General features: G+C 36.9%; 1 protein-coding gene across 1 annotated transcript in view; it reads left to right on the top strand.

Moving 5' to 3' along the window:
- LOC131805520 (sarcoplasmic reticulum histidine-rich calcium-binding protein-like) overlaps positions 1 to 25,555 on the top strand; it is a 56,128-nt gene extending 30,573 nt beyond the window's left edge. Inside the window, exons 3-4 of the mRNA XM_059128744.1 lie at positions 11,061 to 11,220; positions 25,349 to 25,555. Coding sequence (XP_058984727.1) covers positions 11,061 to 11,220; positions 25,349 to 25,539 — 351 coding nt within the window. The 3' untranslated portion in view covers positions 25,540 to 25,555. The remainder of the gene's footprint in view (positions 1 to 11,060; positions 11,221 to 25,348) is intronic.
- The last annotated feature ends 108 nt before the right edge of the window (positions 25,556 to 25,663 follow it).

Here is a 25,663-nt window from a genome sequence, read left to right as displayed (position 1 = left end):
TTTTTAAGTGAGTCACTGATAAGGTACATGTGTCTTGTCTCAATTTCGATTAGAGATTCAATATGCAATTCAAAGCTTGTTCAAATGACTTCGACATACGACTGGAAAAGTGTCAAGTGCTTTGTAATCGGATCCACACTCAATTGACGGAACGAATGACTGATCTAAAGTGTTCCGTTGCCATCGTCGCCGCATCACAATCAATACGTTTAATTATGATTTCTAAAAATTACGTGATAATCGACTGCTGGAAAGTGTTTAAGAGGGTTTGTGGCAATTAGTTTAACTCCGATTTCACACAATTAACGAATCGTTCGTTCACACAATGTGAGCGCTAACGAGTTTTAAATAAACAAATAAAATAAATTGTTCATAATTGTAATTGCCGAGAATGACAATTGTTGAAGTGCTTTTATTGGTTACGTGATAACATCAATACAACACTGTCGCGTTCGATTCGAGTAGCGTTAATTTTATGTTTGTGAATTTATTCTTATTTACGGGCTTTGATCCCTAATCGAATACGTATTCTATAAATTATGATTGGGGTTATGATTTAAAGGAACTCCATTTTTTGGAAAAGGAAAAAAAACAGAATCAAATATGAAATCAAAAAATCTAAGGGAAAATCCTTCGATTATGGTTATAAAAATCTTTGTAGCTTTTGGGACACAATTAAATAATAAAGGGTACAATAAAATATAAATAAACACATTTTTTAAATATTCAACTCATTTTTTCATTACTTCATATTGTTCGCACCCAATGGAATATATTTTTATCCTGTTTACCGGAGACGGACCAGCTTATCCGAGACTGATCTGGCCCGATTCTGCTAAACAACAATATAAGTATTATAAACCCTTTGTTCCCCGAATAGTTATTCTTGCAAATAAAAATATTTTACAGAAATGTAGAAAATTTAGTTTAGAGAGAATAAACTAAAATAGACGATTAGTATGGGGAAGAAAATTCGACTTTATTGTTAAATTTGTGCAAACCCGTGTCACAAATTGTTAAAATTACTAAAATCCTCTCCAACAAGTGGTCATACGATGAAGTTAATTTGCCCTTTCAGGAGATATGCAAAATAGTCCTTTTTTGGCCCCAGACTTGAAAAAGTTTAAAAAATTCACATTATGGTTTATTGCCAAACTTATGTCAAATTATACCTTACACCAAAATTTTTCCTAAATGACAACTCTAATGACCGATTTCTGTTCAAACCCCGCAGACTTACACGGTTGAAAACATGAAGAAAATCTCATTCGATTACCACCTGAATTCCATATTCCTAGGATAACTACCAATTTAAGAAAATTTTCAATTTCGAAAACCAATTGAAAAAAATAAAAAAGATCAGTAAGTTCGGCCCGGCAGAATACCATCCTTCCACCATTTGGAACGAATTTTGAAATTAAAAAAAAATTAATAAAGTCCGTTAAAAGTTTTGTCAAAATTTTAAAAATACTGAATGTAGGAAGTCGTAGTTCAATATTCAAATACTAAACTTGAAAACAATTCGGTGAATAATGAAAAATATTATAAAAATACTGAATGAACATAGGGAGTTACCGATATATGGGGGCTATACGAACACGTAAACCCGCATAGACAGCTTTCTGTCATAGGCTGTAGTACCCATTACAAACTCTAAATACGACATTTAAAAAAAATTCCGATGAATAATGTTCCTAAAATCATTAAAATACCTAATATCAGGGGCACCGTTGTATGGGGGCTAGACGAAGGCCTGGATCTGCATATAGAAATTTTCTGTCATAGACTGTAGTACCCATTAAGAACTTCAAATACAAAGTTTGTAACAATTCCCGTGAATAATGTCGCAAAAATCATAAAAATACCGAATGTAGGGTGGTACTGCTATTTCGGGGCTTTACGATATCGTGAACCTATACAGGCAATTCTCTTCCAGAGAGTAATGTATTCACAAGGAACTCCTTTTGTGGATTTTCAGACAATTCCATTGTATCGAGAGTACAGTTATTTGCGGGCTATACGATATCGTGGACCGTGGATATAGCCCCTCTTCGAACTTGATCTGCATGCAAACAAAAGACATACCTATGCAAAACTTCAAGATTTCCTATCTTTATTTCTTTTGAGTTTAGCCTGATTACAACAGACGGACAGACGAACGGACGGACAGGGCTAAATTGTCTTAGAATTTTACGCTGATCAAGAATAAAGATACTTTCTTGGGTCTAAAATTATTACTTCGATGAGTTACAAATGGACTGACGAACTTAATATATCTTCCATATTGAATATTTCATTCCAATGTCACCCAAAATCTTTGAATCTTGAAATTATATTAAGACATATTTTGATTCGTCGGTCAAATATTATATTTTACGAGTAAAAATACTTATTCCTGAAAAAAAACGAACAAATCGAAAGGTTTATACCCTAAACCAAAAATCCTGCCATTTTAAAATAAACGCCTGTTTTTGGGAAAAACTCCCATATTGGCAACACTTGGCACACAAATAAACATGTCAATGTAACGAACATAACAACAACAACACTGTACTCACCTTCAAATGGTCAGTTTTGTTGTTATTTGGTATTCTGGCCGCAACAGCTATCATTCGGTTGACACTTCCTTCTTTTGTTCAATTTTCTTTTAGCGAAAAAATACACCATGGATTTTCTATTTCTATAAATACCTAAATAGGTATTTTCACTTTTGCTTAAACACGGCGTACCTACCTACACGAAATTTTCACACCTTATCTTCGCATCTGTTGATATTAATTTTCATTGAATTGCAAAAAAAAATGCAAGTTAAAAAAAACAAAACAACACCAAACGCCACATTTAAATAGCTATTAAAACAAAACAAAAAATGAAAATGAATGACAAACTCAGACATGAACAAAGGGAGAGGGAGAGACAGAGAGAGATCATAACAACACAGCTCCCCTTTTGAAATTATTCCAAATAACAACAAATACAACAGGGAACTTATTTGCAAATATTTACACAACAAAGCAAAGAGCATAGAATCGGGCGACACTTTTGCTCTCCATGTCACTTATTTTTTTTTTGATTTTCTCCACAACAAAAAAAATAACACCTTGTATTTGATTTGGCGTCGTTTTATCATTTGACAAATTAAAATATGATTTTTTGCAAATTTTAAGAAAATTTCGACTTTTATTTCACACTTTTTTGGTTACCGAGTATTCTTTGTTTAGTTTTTAATCACTATTTTGATATTTAAGTTATTATTGAAGAACACAAATTGTATTAAAAACGCGGATCTTAACATCTTTCTTCGGCTAATTTTTTTTAACAACTGACATTTGTTGGGGAGAACTGAGAAAGGGTTGCCAAAGTTACGTTTTAAGTAGAATCGAATAAAAAAGGACAATATTTGGGAGGGGCTGAAATTGTAATGCACCCAACAGCTTCACCTGGAGAGAAATATTTAGATATAGCAAGTTGTATAGAATCGCCGACTTGTTTCGCAAGTTATGACAGATATAAGAATTGGAAACTGAGACCGTTTGTGGGTGAGGTACCAGAAGGGGTTGGCAGGGTTGGTTGGGGGATCTACCATCTTCACAACAGATTTTGCGTTAGCAAAAATGTTTGGATGTGTGAAATTTGAAGAGAGTTGGATGTTTATTTCTCGTTTTGTTTTTCAAAATTGTGAACCCTTTGTGGGGGAAGTACCACAAGCTGTGAGCCGATATATCTCATTTTCACAGCAGATCTTGAGTTAGTAAAAATAATGGCATGTGTGAAATTTCTAGAGAATCGGATGTTTATGTCGGATTTTTGATCGTTTTGGTTATTCAATATCTTGAACTCTATGAGGGAGAGTTACGAGAAGAAATGGTCTGATCTCTACCATCTTTATAACAGACCTTGTGTTGATGGAAATATTAAGATGTGCCAAGTCTGAATGGAATCGGGTGTCAAAAGGAATATTTTTTATCGAAAATGTTGACCTTTTGTGGGGGATGTACCAGGAGGAGTGAAACGGTATTGCCCATATCCGAAGTCGATCTAAGTTTGATAATAATATTACGATGTAAAAAGTTTGGACCAAATCGGATACTCCCTTTGAGAATTATCGTGCGCACCAGCCAGACAGACAGACGGACGGACATCGCTAAATCGACTTCAAATGTCCTGAAGCGGATTTGGTCCAAAGATGCCTAGTGTCTAGAACCGTTATTTTGTTTTTGCCCGTATCAAATGATATATATCCTAGCCCTAGCCATATGCCTGAGATATAACTATCTCGTTTCCTTTGTCGTGAAGAAAATAGAAAATAAGCCCAACATCGAACATCCTTCAATAGTTGAATTTCGCCCTCATCTTTCAACAACAAAATTCAATTAAATCGAGATATAAACCCTAAGTTCGAAAGTAAAAAAGCTTGTTACCCTTTAGGGTAACACATCTATTCACATTTTCTTCAATTATGAAGTGAGAACCTCATAAATAGTTTGTTGATTTTCACGTATCATTTCAAATATGTATGTCATACCCCTTGGAATGTCGAAAAGAAGACAACATATTCAGGGTCTTGCCAATATTAATAATTACAGACACACACACATATGTATTAAGTATATAATGCCATCAACAAACAACACAATTTTAAACAAGGAACGGCCTAAATGTTTGGACAAAGTTTATGTCAATTTTACGGTCTTTCGTTAATTTCAATTATTCTGTAGATGAACGTACATTTCGCTATAACCCGACGAGGCAAAACAAGAAAAAACACCCAATCATTGTCATCGTCTTCAGCCACACCTTGACAATGTTCAAACACCTTCTTTTATTCTTTTTGACTTTTTTTCTTCTCTATGGCATTGTCAAAGGATCATGAATTGACTGTTAAAAATGGCAACAACAACAAAAACAAACGGAATGTCTGTCGCCTCGTAAAAGATTGCAACAATACAAAAATGTACTAATAATGGAACGCTGGAACCACCGCCAAGACGCTGACTGTCTGACGGACAAATCCACATAAATCCCCATCACAGAAGGCGAGAGAAAAAGACAGTTAAGAGGGATTTAAAAATTCTTAAACGACTTCTTTTCGGATTTGAGTGTGGCATTTCTTTTAATGTGATTGTGATTTTGAAGGCGTGAGTTTGGGCATTATGTATGTTCATACATGTCCATGTTGCAAACAGGGGAAATGTATTTATTTGGTGGGGTTCGTGTGTATATGGGTTTTACGAGAAGTCAATTCTTTATTTTTTAACTCTTTAAAAAAAGTAAGCATATATAAAAGAGAATAAAATCCGCTACATGCTCTTGATATAATATAAATTAATACAACTTTAGTAAAATTCGAATTTTATAAATTTTTCTTTTCCTTTATTTCATTTAGAAAATTTTAGAGCCGGGACTTGGAAAGAGTAGTTTTAAATTCGAATATACCTTTATTATTCACTTGACTTTACCAATTAAGATATTTCCCATAAAATGCAGTTCTCAAAAACTCAAACCACTCTCTTATGTGTCTTTTCAAAAGTCACCCACTTCAAAAATTATGTGACTTTGTTTTTAAAATGTTCTTGCCGGTTGGTGGGTGGGTGTTTGTTTTTGCAAAAATATTTACAAGTATAACAACAAATGACTGCTTGTTCATCTGTCTTCTGAATTATTCATGACTTTTAATATTGGAATTCAATTAAGCGTTACCTTTTTTTTTTGGCAAATTTGCACAACATTTCATTTACATGAAAACGGTTATGGCGAGTTATTTCAGTGGTTATTCGTAGAAAAAAATTTTATGTGTGCATATGGCAGGTAATTTGTCAAAATGTAGTGTTGATTTGAAAATTACATCGAAAAATGTTGATTAGCAAAAACTCGAAATTTGAGCAAAGCTTGCTGGCCATGGCATCTAGATATGTTTTATTTTTAGAATGTAGGATGACAAGTTTTCTAGTTAGATACGCTCGATTACACTTTACAAATAAAAAAGGTCCTATATATAGATATGTTTCACCCGATTTCGCATTTCAAGTGAGCCAGACATGAAAAATTTATCTGTGGCAAAAATCGCAAGGACGCGAGAATACGATCTTTCGATCCATTCAAAAAACAAGAATAATCATGGCATAATTACTCATAAAAAAAATAAATAAATAAAAATTATAATTCCAAAATTTTAATCGAATGAAATTTGAGTAAAAAACAGATATAAACAAGTTAAAAAGCAATAAGTTCGGCCGGGCCGAACTTTGAATACCCTCCACCATTTGGAACGTATTTGGAAATTTTCAAAAAATAAAATCCTTAAAACATTCTGTTAAAATTTTAAAAATTAAATATAGCCGAATATATTGGGGTCTACACGACGTGGACCTACATAGGCATTGTTTGCCATTACCATATTCAAATTCTAAACTTGAAATAAACGGTGAATAATGTAGCTAAAATCATCAAAATATCGTATATAGGGAGGTACCGTTATATCGGAGCTGTGCGAAGACCTGGCCCAGCATAGACAATTTTCTGTCGCAGGCTATATCATCCATTACTAACGTCAAATACGATATCTTAAACAATTTCGGTGGGTATTGTACCTAAACTCGTCAAAATACCGAATATAGGGAGGTACTGATATATGGGGCCTTTACGAAGACCTGGACCTGCATAGGCAAATTTCTGTCACAGACTGTAGTTCCCATTACGAACTCTTAATACGTAAATTAAAACAATTCCGGTGAATAATGACGCTAAAATCATCAAAATACCGAATTTTGGGAGGTACCGTTATATGGGGGCTATACGAAGACGTGGACCTGCACAGACAATTTTCTGTCATAGGCTGTAGTATCCATTACGAATCTCAAATACCAAATTTGAAACAATTCCGGTTAAATAATGTCGCTAAAATCATCAAAATACCGAATATAGGGAGGTACCGATATATGGGGGCTATACGAAGACGTTGACATGCACCGACAAATTTTTTCCTTATGCTGTAGTATTCATTACGAATTTCAAATACCAAATTTAAAACAATTCCGGTGAGTAATGTTGCAAAAATCATCACAATACCGAATATCGGGAGGTACCGTTATATGGGGGCTATACGAAGACATGGACCTGCTCAGATAATTTTCTGTCATAGGGTGTAGTATCCATTTCGAACTTCAAATACCAAAGTTGAAACAATTCCGGTGAATAATGTCGCTAAAATCATCAAAATACCGAATATCGGGAGGTACCGTTATATGGGGGCTATATGAAAACGTGGACCTACATGGCCCATTTACGAACTTAACCTGCCTACTGGACAAATAAACACGTGTGCAAAATTTTAGCCTTCTATCTCAATTCGTTCGAAAGATAGCGTGATTAAAACAGACATACAGACAGACGGACATGGCAAAATCGACTTAGAATTTTACGCTGATCAAGAATATATATACTTTGTTGGGTCTGACATTAGTACTTCGAGGAGTTACAAACGGAATGACAAAGTTAATATACCCTCCATAGTATGGTGGAGGGTATAAAAAATCGGACAAAATCAATTAACCGAAAAGTAAACTGTTTTTGTTGCACCTCAAAGTGTTTAGTGGTGAGATAAAGCTGGATTTCTATAATTCCTATTTAGAAAAGTACAAAAGGGCACTAATTGTGATACCGATACTATTGAGTGATTGGGAGATGATTAACAAAAAGTTGTGCCGGAAATTTGTAATAGAAGTGTACGAAAAGTACTAAATATGGGCCAAATTGTATTTGGCGAACGGATACAGTGGAAATTCTGAAATCTAGAATGAGGAGGAGTGTAGCATAGATGTGCCATAGGGTTTCTAGGAAAAGTACTGCGTAATTGGTACCACAACTAATAGTTTTTATGGAAAGTATGTCTGATATAAGTAGGTGAGGAAATGACCTGGAATTATAAATTGTGCTTTTAGAAAACCTTGAATGTTAAGCATTTAGATAAGGACGTGGATTTGGAATAGCCTTGTATAGTGTAGTGTACAAAAGGTACTAAAATGTACCAAATTTAGTTATATTATGTAAGAAATGCATTGGAATCGTTCATGTCAGTATAAGGATCACCGATCGTACGGAGCTTTGATAAGGGGATGTATTTTGAAATGGATACTACAACGTGTACGAAAAGTACCAAAAAGCGTAGGAACAGAAGTGGAATCGTGAAAAGTAGGAATTGAGGTGGAATTATGAATATTCGTACACGGGTCCACTATGAGTGTGAAGATTAAGACAATGCGATGTGTTTGAAAATATTTAATTTATGGTGTACGAAAAGTACTAAATAGTACTAAATTTGGTATAACAGCGTTACCTAAAATTCGACGTACTCGGTCACACCGCAACAGAAAGAAAATAGACTCAAAAGAGCTAAAGAGTTGCTTCGCTTGGTCGAAAGTGGTGAACTGCCGAATTTGGTTTTCTCCGATGAGAAAACATTTGTTATCCAACAGTTTGTAAAAAGACAAAATGAACATGTTTACTTGCCAAAGAGGTCAGCTGGAAATGTGCACCTTCGGTTGGCCACCAGAACTCAAGCGTAATGGTGTGGGCTGCCATAAAAACCGATGGTCGCTCTCCGCTCCTATTAATCGACCGTGGCATCAGAATAAATGCCGAATATTATCGCGAAAATATTGTGGAGGGTATATTAAAGAAAACATTTTTGACGCAGATCTTGGACATTCCAACAGGACTCAGTACACGCCACCCAAGAATGGTTACAAAATGAGGATCCTCGCTTCATTTCCAGTGCACAATGGACACCAAAATCTCCGGATACCAATCCGTTGGACTATTATGTCTGGAGTATTTTGGAAAGCAAGGTTGGCACTAAAAAATACCAAAGTGTCGATCACCTCATGCATGCGCTTCGACGGGAATGGGCCAAAATACCGCAGTGCAACTATCGGGCAGCGTGTGACGGTTTCATTGGCCCTTAAACGGCCATAATTCGTGTCAATGGTGACCAATTCGTACAAATCTAAACTTATCTAAAATTTGATGCTATTTCTGACATTTTTTGCTTTCATTCAATAAAATCTAAAAAAAATGTGACAAAAATGTTATCTCACCCTGTATAGGTACAGTTTTCGTAATGAGGTGTTTAACGCATTGATAACCTGTAGTCCGAAATTATAAATTTTAGTATTATTATCAACTGTTCGTATGTTGTCTTTCGTATCACAACCCAAGACAGCAAAACTTACCAACTTCACCCCTTGCTCCAAAAATGCTTTGAGGAGGCTCATTTTCGATTCTTTCAAAGGCAATGATAAACTCAGTTATATGGCTAAAAAGATCAGCCTGCACATTTTCAAATATCCTGTGACACTATGAATAGAATATTCTCGATCGTATGCAAATGGCTCGTCCTTTTGAGCACTAAAAATATAAGTTAGACTTGAGACTTTATTCCATATGAGTTTATCTTTCAGTATTTCTTTTTCTTTGTCTGTGACTACTCATTAAATGTCCATTATATGTCTTGTGAAATAAGCGAATAAATCCTTTGTCGGCCAACATGGTTCTATCGGCTTTTCTTTAAAGTGTTGTGTCAATTATCCTCTTAATTTTCTTCACTTCATTTCCAACTACCTGTGCTCACCACCAGCTGCATGTTTTAAAAAGAATAAAATGTGGTTATCCTTAATGGCGACAATTTAACCAGGCAACCTTGCACATTCATGAAAAAGAAGCCTTTTCATTATTTTATTTATATTTCTTTGTAACATGGAAATTCAAACCTAAATTAGGACACTTTAAGAACGTGGAAATATTTATAAAAAATAATTCTCCAGAAAAATATCTCCACTCTTCCTCAAGTACGCATTTCCAGTTAATTTTAAATGCTAAGAAATTTCAAGATCTGATTTCGAGGAATTTAAACGGTAAACAGATTATGTCGACCTCACGTGTTTTACGAGGTATACATTTAAGTCCTCTTGCCACCACACTGTGCTTTTATTTAAGTTTAACGTTTAATGTCCCCCACCCCCCATTACGTATATCCTTGGATGGTGCAACGAATTTTCCAAAAGAATACCAGTGGAAAATCTAGGTTATTTCCTTCCTTAGCTCTTGGACGTAACGAGTTAATTGCATTGCAATTGTTCTGCAAAAATCAGAGAGAAAGAGAACATTTCCAAGGATTTTATTATGCAAATAACGGCATGCAGCCACACCCCCAGGAAGACTAAGAAAATCTTATTATTTTTGAAGAAATTTAATTTAACTTAAATTTACACCAAAATGTTGAAAACTATTCTTTTGTAATATCTCCTTGTTCTGGCGCTGTGGAACGAACATCCATCCACCTTGAGCTCTTGGTCACATGACAAACATTTGTTCAACCTTCGCTCCAACTGGTTACAGTAACTTGAGAATGAAAGCTACTTTGGCCAGCAAACGCTGTTAGTTCATCGATAGTAGATTCCCACTTGTGATTCCCATTTGTTGTGTACTTGACTACTGGTTTTCCTTTGCCTTTGAATGGTGGACGCTCTCCTATGGCCATTGAAACAATCGGAGTGGTGGCAGGAACGGTAACAGCAGTATTGGTTTCTTTGAAGTGATTCCACTTGAGAGTGCTCAATACAGGGGAAACGATAAATAATCTTCCATTGCTGGTAGTGGTAGTGGTGGTGTCGATTGTTTTTTGCTGGAATGAATGGTGAAACTTTAGAAAATGGGTCGCACTGGGTGGTTGGAATGTTATCGCAATGTTGCTTCCTTCTTATCAGATATAAGCAATGAATGTCCGTCCCTCTGCCACCTCCAACACTACAAGCTATCATTGCAATCATTTTTCACTCGTGGTGGTGGCGGTGGTCAGTAGTTCTTGTTGTCAGTGCCAATCGAAAACAAAAACAAAACAGATTGCAGCTGCTACTCATTCCATTCTAAACTGTGTCATTCTCCAAGTGCAAGTGGGTTTGCCAATGGATGACCATCTCCCCCTCCCCTAATTTGCTGAGCTCTTGAAATGCTGCCATTGATATTTTTGTAATAGATTATCTCCATTTTCGGTTTTCTTGCAGGATGATTATGTCGATGACGAGCCCTATCGCAATGCGCTCGACGAAGAAATGCAAGGTGATGCACCCGGTGTACTGACGGAGCAAAAATACCAGGAACTTGGCAATGAAAAGGGAGTTCAGCAAGCTCGAGAACGCTACATCCAGGAACAAAAGAGGCCGAGTAAGTATCGCTTGTCATAAATGAATGAACTTCTTTTGCGGTACCATGAATCAGGGAATCGATCGATGAATGGCAAACTGACAGAATGAGTTAATGAATGAATACGTGCTGCATTCGCGCGAATACACACAAACAAACACTCACGCACACATGCCTGTCGTTGTGTTCATTACGCATTCAGGCATTGTTCATTGTTCAGTCGCTTTTATTTGCATTTAGAAGTAATTAATTGTCGCTTCATAAAACACTGTTTTATTATCCAGATGCGGTATCGGACCTTAAATGGCCACGATTGGAGGAATGTCGTCTTAATTGCTTGCTATTCAAATTAGACGTGATGAAGATATGCCGGCAACAGATTAATTAACCGGCAATGATTCGCTCGATTGTCTGGTGTCTGGCCCAACGATTTGTGGCCACAATTGCTGAACGAAAGGTTAATTTGTGGGTTAACTTTGGATTTTCATGCAATGAAGAAATATTCTGTTTCGTGTTGCAGAGAGTGTTGAATGTTGTCCTATATCTTAATTATAACCTCGGCTTAATTCGTACAGAGGGTACCGTATGAAAAGAGCAAAAATTTGATTCATAAAATTGAGACATTTACATTTTCTTAAGGTTTCATAGAAAATACTGTACAAAGGCCACAATAATAAAAAAACAGGTTAAAAAGCACCATCATTGCCGAAAGATGTATACAGTACCCTCAGCTAATGTTCGATTATTTCAACATATTTTGACCCTCTGTGGTGTAGGTTCCGATGGAATGTTCCAATATTGTCCATTTCACATCGGACCTAAATAATTATGATATAAATATTGCGACGTGTCAGGTTTGGACAATATCGGGTAGCTCCTTCAACTTATATGAGATAAGTGATAATTTTTAAAAAATGTTGAAATGTGCGTTGTTTTTCAAAATCTTGAACCCTATGTGGGGGAGGTACCGGAAGAAATTGCCCGATCTCTACCATCTATATAACATATCTTGTTTTGATGTTCGTATTGCGATATACCAAGTCTGAATGGAATCGGATGTTAATTTCGCGTTTTATGAGCTTCATGGATATTCATAATTTTGACCCTTTGTGAGGGAGGTACCACAAGGAGTGGACCGATATATTCCATCGTCACAGCAGATCGTGTGTTAGAAATAATGGGATGTGTGAAATATAAAGAGAGTCAGAGGCTTCTTTCGGATTATATGGTGGTTTTGGTTATTCAAAACTTTGATCCTTTGTGGGGGAGGTACCAGAAGGAATGGTTCGATCTCTATCATGTTTATAACAGATCTTGTGTTGATAGAAATATTGTGATGTCTCAAGTCCAAATTGAATCTGAAATTAATTTCGTGTTTTGTTAGCTTCATGGATATTTAAAATGTTGATCCTTTGAGGAGGAGGTACCAGAAGGAGTGGACTGATATACCCCATCTTCACACCAGACCTTTGGTTAATAAAAATATTGTGATGTGAATAATTTGAAGACAATCGAGCTCTTATATAATTATTCAAAATTTTGACCCTTTGTGGGGGAGGTACCAGAAAGAGTGGACCGATATAGCCCATCTCCGTAAACGATCCAAATTTGAGAATAATATTACGATGTACCTGGTTCGGATTAAAACGAATTCATCGAGAGTTATCGTGCCCACCATCCAGCAGGCAGACAGACGGACGGAAGGACGGACATCGCTAGATCGACTCCAAATGTCCTGAAACGGATGTGGTCCAAAGAGACCTAGGGTCTAAAACAGTTATTTCTCTCCCTCGAAAAGAGGGAGAGATATTCCGGCTTCGAAAAAATAATAATTGTTAACTTCTTCTTCAATTCACAATTTTGTATAAATATAACACGAACAGAATATCTTCATACTTTGGCACCTCTAAAAGTGGGACATATTGACCCATTTTTTTCGGTGAGTTCCGAGAAACAGCCAGAACTTTAAAGAAAGTTATAGAGGGAACGGAATCCATGATTTTACCCACTTATGGCACATTGCATCAAGTGTCCTGAATTTAAATGTTGATAACTCTAAATAAAGTAAAAACGCTTATGTCCGGCCAGATCGAACTTTTAATATACCCTACTATGGGGTTCGGAAATCCTCTCGCAGTTTAAGGTGTACTCCTTCGAAGGATGAAAAATTCACTAAAAGTCCTCACAACTACATAGACAATTTCAGCTCCGGGTTGTGGTATATTGCGAATTTCAAATACCCACATTGAAAGTATGCTTTTGAACAATGTGGCTAAAATCATCAACATACTTAATACGTAATATGGGGGTAAATGAAAATATTCTACCATCGGAGGAAGAACTTATTTCTAAATATAAATATCCAATTTTAAATAAAATCGTTGGAAAATATTGCTATAATCGCCAAAATACTGAACATATGGCATTTATAAATTTAGAAGTCTATAAGAAAACGTGGGCCATTGCGACATCTAAATATCAAATATTCGTAAGAAAGTGTTTGTGAAATCGTCAAAATACCGATTATCAGGAGGTACCCGTATATGGCATGATCTAGTAAAAAACATTTCATGCCAAAAGTACTAAAATTGTCAGAATAGTAGTAATCTTGAGAAGGAGAAATTGTAGATTATCGTGAATTTCCTTTAAGGTGAAAAGTTCCTCGATTTGGCCCTGACTTAGCACATTCTAATATAAAATTTTAATTCAGACTTATATCTACATATATTAGGTCCACACCGTTCTTCATTGGTGTTAAGATTTTGGGCCTAAAATTGCTTTGAACGAATATACGTAACTATCAAAGTTAGTAACCGGAAAAATGATCAGTATTTCCCAAATTTAGATTCAACTTAGGTTAATTTTAAATATGGACCTTACAGATCTACTCTTTCTGATACCACAAATTGTAAACATTGAAATCTTTGTCCCCAAATTAACTGAACATTCCACATCATAATATTTGTGTGAAAAGAATTTTGTCAGCTTATCTAAGAATTTTCATAACACACTAGATCTTTTCTCATGAAAATTAAAAAGAAAAATCCTCCCATGTCTCAAAGCCTCTTATTTTTCGCTTCACGTCAATTTAAAAGATTCCCAATGATTATCGCCTTCTTTTTGAAATCAAACGATTGGTAAATGAAAAAGTGCATTATCAGGCAACAGTAAACCGTTAATGTTGTAACAACATTCGTACAAGGCACAAACACACATACTTTGTCAATAATATGTATGTTTGTATGTATGTATGTACATATATTACAAAATACATGTTTTTGTTTGTTCCTCCTATCATCCGTGTGATCATACAACAATATAGCACTTCGACCAGAAGGAACATCTGTTTGACTAACGTATCTCTCTCTTTCACTCTGGTCGACAACTAACCTCCGGGACGGGTAAGGAGAGACATGGAATAAAAGACAAGTTAAGAATCTTTTGCTCCGTGTCTTTTAACCACATTGCCTGGCAAAGCTAATATAACCACGAGAACATAATCATTAACATGACTTAGCTATTGTTTTTGTTTCTTTTGCGCTATCGTATTCACACTCTGCTACCAAAGACCTAGATGTCTTGCGACAATACAACAATGGACATTGGGGTGGTAAATGACGTTAGTTGTGGGAAATTCGAAGATATAGACCTCAAAGTAATATCAAGTAAATATACATAAACAATTGCAATGAAATTGTTGTTGTAGGAGGGAGAGATGTTTAAAAAACTTTAAAAAAATCCGAAAGTTATAAGTATCAGTCAGCCAACGTTCGATTGTTTAAATATATTTTGACTTCTGTTATGATTGTTTAAATTGTTGACCCTGGAGTAGTTTTCGAAGGAATGGGCCAATATTTACCATTTTGTATCGCACCTAAATCAATATGATATAAATATTGAGATGTTCAAGGTTTGGACTGTATTGGTTGCTTCCTGCACTTTGTAGGATATGTGTGCTAATTTTTCGAAAATGTTGAAATATACGTGAATTACCAGATATAGTGGAACAATTATTGATATGAGAAAAAGTTACAAAAAAAAAAAAATCAAAAAATATCCAATTTTATGCAAAATCATAAATTCCATATTCATCTTAGGTTTTTGGTTGGTTAGGCTTTATATATATTTCCATCACACATACTTTTATATATATATATATATATATATATATATATATATAAAAGTATGTGTGATGGAAATATTGAGATGTACTAAAACTGAATGGAATCGGATGTTAATTTCGCGTTTTATGAGCTTAATGGGTATTCAAAATGATGACCCTTTGTGGAGGAGGTATCAGAAAGAGTGGACCGATATATTCCATCTTCACGCCAGGCCTTAAGTTAATAAAAACATTGTGATCTGTGTAATTTGAAGACAATTAGAGATATAATTTTTTAAAATTTGGTCCCTTTGTGTCGGAGGTACTTGGTACAGTAGACCGACATTGTCCATTTTCGCTGCCGGAATCGGTCAATAAACTTTTTTACACTTTCGGCATATGAAGGTACCCCTAATCGTTAGGGTTTTGGCGAACTTTTTTAAAAACACAAATTGGAAATACCACCTTATTTAAGTACTTTGATGGTTTTATCAACGAAATTGGAGATAAGTTAAAAATTAGAAATCTGACATGTTCTATTATTGGCCTCATGTAATAGTAACATCTAATATCCAACTGACTTGGATAATGTGGTACTTTAAAATGGTATTTTACATAATGTGACATTTTAAGAAAAAATGTTCCAAAACGGTATATTGACATTCATATTTTTAGAGAACAGAGCTTCGCCCGAATACTGTATTTCGGCTATGTTACAATGTTGCTTCAAGCCAAAATATGTCGCTTGTGACCAATTTGATTCACTATAATCAAAATACACACACCAAGCATTAGTTTGAGGAGATGTTAGCGAACAAAGTTTTTCGGTATACCCCAATAAATTCAAAGTCATGTATGGCCATTAACTTGTATCAAGTGACTTTTTTTAGTTTTTGTTTCCAAAGAATCTATACGAACACAAAGTCATCATCAGCTTCAGCTTCCTCATGGTTCAACACTGCCAACATGTCGTTTACATTTCTCATGACCAGTGAACAGCGTCGAGATGAATCATACTTTGCATGCGAAACGCAATTGACGTAGAGGGGCCGAAGGTAGGACAATAATGACTTTTCTGAGAGGGGAAATCGCAGCTGATCTTCAGGTCGATTATTGTCAACTGTTCACCAAACCATTCATGAATGGTATTGACACTGAACTCGGGATTGACAACAACGACAGACAACCAGACGAACAAACAAAATGAGAAAATATTTCGTTGTTGCTGTCATTGTAATTGTGGAAATGCTTCGACTTCGACTTCGCGAGCACCACTACCGTAACCACAAATAATTGCCAAGTAATTTTCAAGATTTTGTTGTCGTCTCTCGAGATGACTTTTGTTGCAACAACGGGTTAGGCGTTTGGCTTCCACATTTCAATTGCATTCAAACTAACACACAGACATACACATAAACGCAATAGGTATCATACATTGTATGCGCATGGCTAAATGGATGAATAGATGAATGAATAGCTGGGAGATGTCATTGATGACTTGGTGCATAATTTTACTACAGTTACAGCTAATTGTGAATTGACAACTGGGAAATGGAGCAAATTATTGAGTGTATGTGTGTGTGTGAGTATATGTTGTCAGGAATAATGTTAATCAATTAACATGTCAGTTTTGTAACGTCGAACAGTCGAAGAATAGCAAACGTTTGACGTTCATTATTTTGCCTTGATTTGCACCAGTAAATTTCAGTGAGTCGAAGTGGGCGAAACACTAAACTAACTACAACGCATAAATATCGACTAAAAATTCTGATACTGTTCAAATTGTAGTGAAGTGCAGAAAATATCATATTTGTATAGACTTGAGGAAAATATTTTCTGTAAGGGGCATATCTTTGCAATAGCTTAAATCTTATCATGTTATATAAGGACTGTACCAATATAATTCATGCCAGTAGCGTTATAACTCAATAAGAACGCCAGATACAAAAATTTGTTAAAATTAAGTGGAAATGTGACAGCAGTGTACACAATTCGAATGGTCGACTCACCTTCATCAACTAACTATTCCCGAAAAAATCAAAGTTCTCTAGCAATTTGTAGAGCTTTCCAGTAATACAGAAAAGTTTAGTAATTTTCAAACCTCAACATTAAATGATGCGAAATATACCTCAAAATATTGTCCCGTGGTCAAGGCCTTATAAAAGACCCACAATGTCTGCACATGCTTTGACACATTCCTTAAAAAAATAAGTGAATAAGGACATTTTGTAAATTTCGAATGGAATTTTTTACATACAGGGTATGATAAAAAAAACTGCAAACAAAATTTACATTTTTTTTAAATTGATTCAATTAAAGCCAAAAATATCGGAAATAGCATCACATTTTAGAATTAGTTTAGATTTGTTCGAAATGGTCACCTTTGGCACGAATTATGGCTTTGAAACGGCCAATGAAAGCGTCACACGCTGCCCGAATGTTGCTCTGCGGCATTTTGGCCCATTCCCGGCAAAGCGCTTGCTTGAGGTAATCGACACTTCGGTGTTTTTTAGTGCCAACCTTGCTTTCCAAAATACTTCAGACACAATAGTCCAACGGATTGGTATCCAGAGATTTTGGTGGCCGTTCTCATTTTGTAACCATTCTTGGGTGGTGCGTTTCTTTTATTCCAATGCCACGGTCGATTAATACGAGCGGAGTGCGACCATCGGCTGTTAAGGTGGCCCACACCATCACCATGGCCGGCGCTTAAGTTCTGGTGGCCAACCGAAGTTGCACATTTTCAGCTGACCTCTTTGGCAAGTAAACACGATCATTTTGTTTGTTTACAAACTGCTGGACAACGAATGTTTTCTCATCGGAGAAAACCAAATTCGTCAGTTCACCACTTTCGGCCAAGCGAAGCTACTCCTTAGCTCTTTTGAGTCTATTTTCTTCCTGTTGCAATCTAAGTTCTTGCACTTTTTGCAATTTCAATGGCTTTACCCCGAACTCGTTTTTCAATATTTGCCGAATGGAATATTGCGACATGTTTAGCTCACGAGCCATTTTTCGGCCACTGCGACACTGGCAACATCACAATTCGAACCTTATTCAGAATATTTATTTTACAAAAAAAGTGAAAAAAAGTGATGGACTGTCGTAGGACTTTTTGGATCCGGCTAGATGAGGTATTAGATATTTCAAAATGTTTCCGTTTTTAGGGACTCGAAATTATCATTTTTCAACTTTAAACATTTTAAATAATACAAAATAGTTTCAAAAATGTTCAACAGGGTTTCTATTTTATTGAGGTGTTAGAGTTGCCTGACTTCTCCCTTCAAATCTTTCCCGATTACCTTGTTTATTTGTGGATTTCGTATTCAATGAGTTATGGCATCACTTTCAAAGGGAAAATTAAAGTAAGCAGAAAAGACCATGTGAAAATCAGATCCAACAAATGTCCATAAATCTCCGCGTGGACCTAGAAAGAGACATGTCGAAGAGGAAAGATCCGTCTCTAAGTCCATAGAAGAGAAAAATTAACATCATTACCACGTGATGTGAAACATTATTTCAACCGCATTCAAGATTGAGTTCAGCAATTCAACAAATTGACTTCAGATTTGATATATTTAAGGTTTTTCGCATTTTTCAAAAGTAACGACAACTTAACTTAATTTTTAAACCCTTTCAACACTTGGAGTATGTTTTTAATCAACATAACACAAACATGGCTCATCCGAATTTTTGAATTAGATTAGTCAGTGACATTTTACATGACGTATACCTAATATTTCTCGGTCCATTAAAACAATACGTATACGCCCATATAGCACACTTTTCGTATAACAAATAAAAAACATCGAAACAAAATATTTCAGACAAATTCCCGTAGTATTTTAATATTAGCCGGATATTCGTAGCCATCTCTACAGTGCTTTAGTAACAAATCAATGGAAGCTATTTCCCCAAATGAAATTTGCAAGCAAACTATTAACACAACAATGGGAAATTATCCATTTCAAATAAAATCATCACGCATGCATGCTAGCGCATGTTGTGAATGTGTGTGTGTGTGTGTATGCATTACATCTATGCCAATGTATGCCACTGGGTAATGTCACTTGCAAATGTTGTCACACTTTTCATTCCCCGAATCTCGAAAATGGACTCTGGGTGGTGACACCACCAAATGATTGCCAAAAGAAGAGACGCATGACACGGACTCTGACTTTATTTCAAGCAAGAAATCTATGGACCTGCCTGCCTAAATAGTCCATTGAAAGAGACAGTCCGAATCGAGATGCCTCGATGACAACCAAAGTGGGTTATTTCGCTTCGCATAGAGGCAGTTTTACTTTTCACCTGCCATTTTGGCAAATCATCATTGCTGTTGCTGCTGCCGTGGATGTCTGCCCAAATGTCTGCCATTCTGATGTGAAATGAACTGAGTTGGTCGCATGTGTGACGTTGTCATTATCATTCAGGTGGACAATCTTAAGTCGTCGCTTTGGGACAATGGAAGTTGACAGCGTGGCTACCGGTAAACTATAATTGTGGCCAAAACGCCTGCTGATAACCAGTTGTGGAAAATGTGTGTGTGTGTGTATTTTGTTCGATGTTTAGGTAATCCTCTTAATTATTGTCACAGCGTATCTGTCTGTCTGTCTGTCGGTCTGTCCGCCCATCCGACAACTCTTATGAAAATTGGTACTTTGATCAGTGATTGGCGATTGTGTGTCACACGATATGGGGGCATTGCATTGCGGATTTGTGGATATGTAAATGATGTCCATAAAACAAAAACATTGTTGGTTGGCTGCTCGCCTGCCTGGCTGGCCTGCCGGCTGCTGTTGCTGATACCTCCTGACAACGACAGCAGCAGCAGCAGCAACAATTGCTCTTCGAACATATCATATGCATGGAAAATAAATGTGCCCAATGCCCCGACACAAGAAGTCCCATTTATCAGCAGAGTCTGCAATAATTTATGTTATAACAACGATCCAATCCGATCCGATCGATCCGAATTGGCAGTGAGGCAATCATTCGCCGAACCGGGCCTAGCAGTGTGCCAACATAGCAAAATAGAGTCATAAAACGTCACTTATCACGTATTAGACGCGTTTGCATATACAAATAGCTGAGAAGAGTCTGCGGCAGCGATAGCCTCCTTTGGTTGGTTATTCAGCTGCTAAGCAGCAGAACTCATGCTGGCCAACTATAGTCTATCGCCATTTGTCGGTGAGAGCAGCAGCCGTGGCAGCATCTGAGCTTGCCTCAATTACCCACAAAGACTTAACGCCCATTTTGCCTGTTCGTTTCGCTCAAGCAAATTAGAGAAAGCAGCTTTTTATTATTCGCTGCCATATGACGCTTGCGATGCACAATTTCTTGTTGTTACCGTTGATGGTGGCTAATTAATGGGGTATGCCGAAATATACAAGACAAAAAAAGTTAAAATATCTTCCAAAAGAAACATACCCAACGACACACTTTTTATAAATCGGATAACTAACCTATAGGTTTGACAAGAACATTTCGATCGGGATAAGTGGATATATTCTGTCCATTTTGTATGGTCGTCGGATAACATTTAGCGGACGGAATAGACCTAATTTTTTGCGTAAAAAATTTCATCATCTCAGTAGGCAGGCTAAGTTCGTAAATGGGTCATGTCGGTCCACGTTTTCGAATAGCCCCCATATAACGGTATTCCTCAAGTTTAGGTTTTCTGATGATTTTAGGGAAATTATTCAACGGAATTGTTTCAAATTTGGTATTTAAGGTTTGTAATGGGTACTACAGCATCTGACAAAAAAAGGTCCACGTCTTCGTATAACCACCATATAACGATTCTTCACGATATTCGGTATTTTGATGATTTTAGCAACTTTATACACCTGAATTGTTTTACCGTTCGTACTCGAAGTTCGTAATGGATACTTCAACATATGACAGAAAATTGTCTATGCCATTGTCCACTTCGCATACCCTACACATATAACGGCACCTCAGTTTTTTCGGTATTCTTATATATATTATATTAGCGACATTATTCAACGGGGTTGGTTTAAATTTCGTATGTGAAGGTCTTCGTATAGTCCTCATATATAGCTGTTTTCATTCAAAAGATATTTTTCGAAAATTTTTTTAAGTTTTTGCAGTTCCTTCCAGATGGTGGAGGGTAAATACCTTGATGTTGATATCATATATACTATATAGTCAGATTTCGGAAATGTAGCTGAAACTATAAAGAAATCTTGCTTGGTGAAAACATCCGACCTTTGGAAATCAATGCACTGCCAATCGAAAATTGGAGAACGTGCTTTGGTATTTTAAGAAGCCCAATAATGTATTCCAACTTCTTAATGAATTCGTTTATTCCACTCCAAATAGTTTAGATCTACAAACAGTACCAAACGGCAGTATGGGATTTGCTTTTTTGTACGAACATTGATTTGATATACCTAGTTCATTTATATTGTACAGTCCAAAAAGTGCACATTTGCACTTCATTACAAATATAAATTAGGAAATTATTTGCAATTTATGTCGAACAATTTCATTGTGGCTTCTTTGTCAGCCCGCCCAAGTGTCTTTTACGACACACTCTAATATACTTGCATTTTATCATCCGCATACAACACATGTATGTAGATCATTTGCAGCTTATAAAGATCATAAATGTAGACAAACTGCCTAACAGAGGAGCAGCAATCTGCGAAATCGATCAAATGTTAGATGGCGATCGATAGTTTGAAAATCATTCATTAGATTTGCCACCCATTATTTTCATCTATGCCACCCAAGTCAAAGGAATTTGCCACCATGAATTTGTTGCAACTTCTCAACATACACACACACACATGGTTGCACTCACACACGCATACACACACAGAAAACATGACACCCATCGATTCAAGTATTAGGCGAAAATTTCCTCAATTATGTTATTGGTATTCGAGAAAACGTCTTACAATATTGCCACAACGATGATAACTTGCCACATGTTGCAAGTTAGCAGATTGATTAGAAGACTGCATACAACAAGACAACAACGAAAGCAACACAAAAATTATAGTCATGTTGAAATCATTGTGTAAATTTTGCCGGAGGGTATCTCGTGATCATTCCAACAGCTGGTATTTGGAAAATGTTTGTCGAACCACACAAGACGATCAGGAGAGTGTGTGTTTGTGAGAGAGAGAGAGTAATGGGAAAAGGGAAATATTTAGCTTGAATGGTAAAAAACTACACCCTCGTAATACATAAGGCTATCGGGCAAATGAAATAGTCCTAAACATGGGATATATATAGGGTGAAATGAAAAAACTGCAACCAATTTCAGACTGCTGTCATTCCTAAGCCACTCGTCCGACAGCTGTTAAAATTATTCCAGTGACAGCTCATTATATTGTTTACAAGCCTCTAAAAGCCCTTTGGTGAGAATTTTCCAGGAAAAAAGTTATTCGCCATGGAATTCAAGCGTGATAGTGTGTTTTCTTTATATTTGGCTGGAAAACCACAAGTGGCTTTCGATAGAGCACTCCAGCATTTAAATGTGAACAAATCTTTTGTGTCTCGTACCATCGCTCGTTACCGAGATTCTGGTAGCGTAGCCCGACGTCAAGGAAGTAGTCGAAAGAAAACAGCAACATCAGCAGAAATGGTTCGAAAAGTAAAGAAGCGACTTGATCGAAACCCGCGTCGCAGTGGTCGAAAAATGGCTCGTGAGCTGAACATATCGCAATATTCCATTCGAAAGGTATTGGAAAATGAGCTCGGGGTAAAGCCATTGAAATTCCAAAAAGTACAAGAACTTACCACCGCTAAAAAAGAAACAGACTCAAAAAAGCTAAGGAGTTGCTTAGCTTGGCCGAAAGTGGTAAACTGCCGAATTTGGTTTTATATCCGATGAGAAAACATTCCCTGTCCAGCAGTTTGTAAACAAACAAAATGATCGTGTTTACTTGTCAAAGAGGTCAGCTGAAAATGTGCACCTTCGGTTGGCCACCAGAACTCAAGTGCCGGCCATGGTGATGATGTGGGCCGGCATAAACAGCCGATGGTCACTCTCAGTCATTATCCCGAAAATATTCTGTATTAAAGCCTTGGGCACGCAAACATTTTGTCGGCAGACCTTGGACATTCCATAGAATGGTTACAAAATAAGGTCCTCACTTTATTTTCCGGCACACAATGGCCACCAAAATCTCCGGATATTAATCCGTTGGACTATTGTGTCTGGAGTATTTGGAAAGCAAGGTTGGCACTAAAAAATACCAAAGTGTCGATCACCTCAAGCAGGCGCTTCGCCGGGAATGGGCAAAAATACCGCAGAGTAACATTTGGCCAGCGTGAGATGGTTTCATTGGCCGGTTGAGGGCCATAATTCGTGCCAAAGGTGACCAATTCGAATAAATCTGAACTAAATCTAAAAATTGATGCTATTTCCGAATTTTTTGCTTTCATTCAATAAAATTTGAAAAAATGTAAAAATTATGGCGTTTGGCTTTGTTGCAGTTTTTTCTCTCACACTGTATTTTAAATATGGATTTTGTTTATTTTATTGGAATCCATTTTCCGACTTGACTTGACTTATCGATGATAATCGATGAGGTCCCCTCACCAGCAATACTCGAACGTACTCTTCTTTTTGACGTTAATAGTATAGTGCCGATCGCCAGAAGAACTTGTCACAACAATAATCTTTGATCCTAAACCTACTCTGTAGAATTAGAGTGCCTACAAGTCTTTTCGACTGTTTTGGAACATATAAAAGTAATGTTTTTTTTTAATTGCGATACTTTTTTAATCATCCGCCAAATTCTTCGCCGAACATTCACCCCCTTCTCGCTATCGCCCATCCCGGAAAGCTGTTCATATTCTAATAACATTAAAAGCCATTAAAAGACAAGCAAACAAAATTGCCAAAGTTCAAATTCTTTGAACTGCTTTATGTTTTCTGGCCAATAACTTGTTGTAACTCTTGGTGTTGTTGGAGTTGTTTGTTCATGTGGCTTTTCAATGTTTACACTCGCCAGTGATGGACAAACTTGAATCAGACTCCCATGAGCTTGCTTAATCCGCCTCGGCCATTAAACACATTTGCCGGATAAAAGGTATTTACTGTTAGAAATTAATTACGCTGATGCCAGAATCGTATGGAACCCAACAACAACACCAACAACAACGGACCCATGGACAAAATGCATAATCGATCAATGGACTGCCGTTACCAGGAACTCAATGAGCAGCCAGCCATCAACATTCACTTGGCTAGACACGCAATGATTTTATGCACTCATTTGTTGAATGGCTATCTGGCTGGCAGTTTGGCTGGTTGACTGACTGACTGAGTGGCCGTCTTGAGGCCTGGGACATGCATACCTTCACTTTAATGCATAATTTTGTGTAAATGACCGCCTCCACAGCAGCACAGCCGCGGCGGCAAAATGACCAGGAATAAACTATGAAAACCTGGAAAAGGAGACGATCTGAATCTAGGAGCTAATTCTGGAAAATGAAAATTATATGACACGGCTGTTAAAGCGCCTGCGTGCGCCGCATTGCACGGCTGTCAAGCTGACAATAGGCCAGGCTTGCTAGCCCTAACAATGCCGTGTTTCTTGTTTTATTTTAAGCTAGAAACATAAACTTCACGAGAATGGCTAGGCTTCGAACAATGCCATTGTTGGGCATTCGGTAGGAAGGGACTGGCCATTTCATTGCTAAGTGTTCGTAATAAAGTTGTCGTTGTTGTGCGCATGCGCATGGATAGGTAGGTAATTTCCAGGCTATGCCATAAATGCCCGCTGCCAATGACTATTGAGATGAGTTATGCTGACATCTGCTGGCCGTTTAGATGGTCGGTTTTCTGCTTCACTGGCTGGCCAACCGGCCGCCTGACTGATTGAGTGAGTTGTTGCAGATTAACTCCTCCACATTACTGAAAGTGCCAACTCACAAAGATCACCAACGCTGGTCTGAATTGCATATTCTTAGATTGGTGTTCTGCTGTGTGTTGTGTTGCTGTTGTTCATTTATGTTTATGACTTGATTTTATTTATTTTCTTTTCTTTTGTCTCCTCCTTTTCGCAGGAACTCCACACGAACTGGCCACAGAACATTGGCAACGCATGATACATGCCACCAAATTCGGAAGCCAATGCCACGCGTTATACCCGTTTCGAACAATACCTCGAAACGCTACGAGCCTTATGCCACGATTTTGCACAGATGTGGAGAAGATACTGGCTGCTGTGGTTCCACGGCCAGTGTCTGCACGGTAAGCGACAAGAAGTTGTCATGGTCTATGTATTTGTAAGTATTTCAATTCCATATTTGAGTTGATTGCTGTCCAAGTGGCCCGTGTGTCTATCTCTCGGCCGGGCCTTCATAAATTGTTTGACAATT

Source organism: Musca domestica, unplaced genomic scaffold (assembly GCF_030504385.1).
Source record: "Musca domestica strain aabys unplaced genomic scaffold, Musca_domestica.polishedcontigs.V.1.1 57, whole genome shotgun sequence".
Classification (NCBI taxonomy): Eukaryota; Metazoa; Arthropoda; class Insecta; order Diptera; family Muscidae; genus Musca; species Musca domestica.
This window is presented reverse-complemented; position numbering and strand designations above follow the sequence as displayed.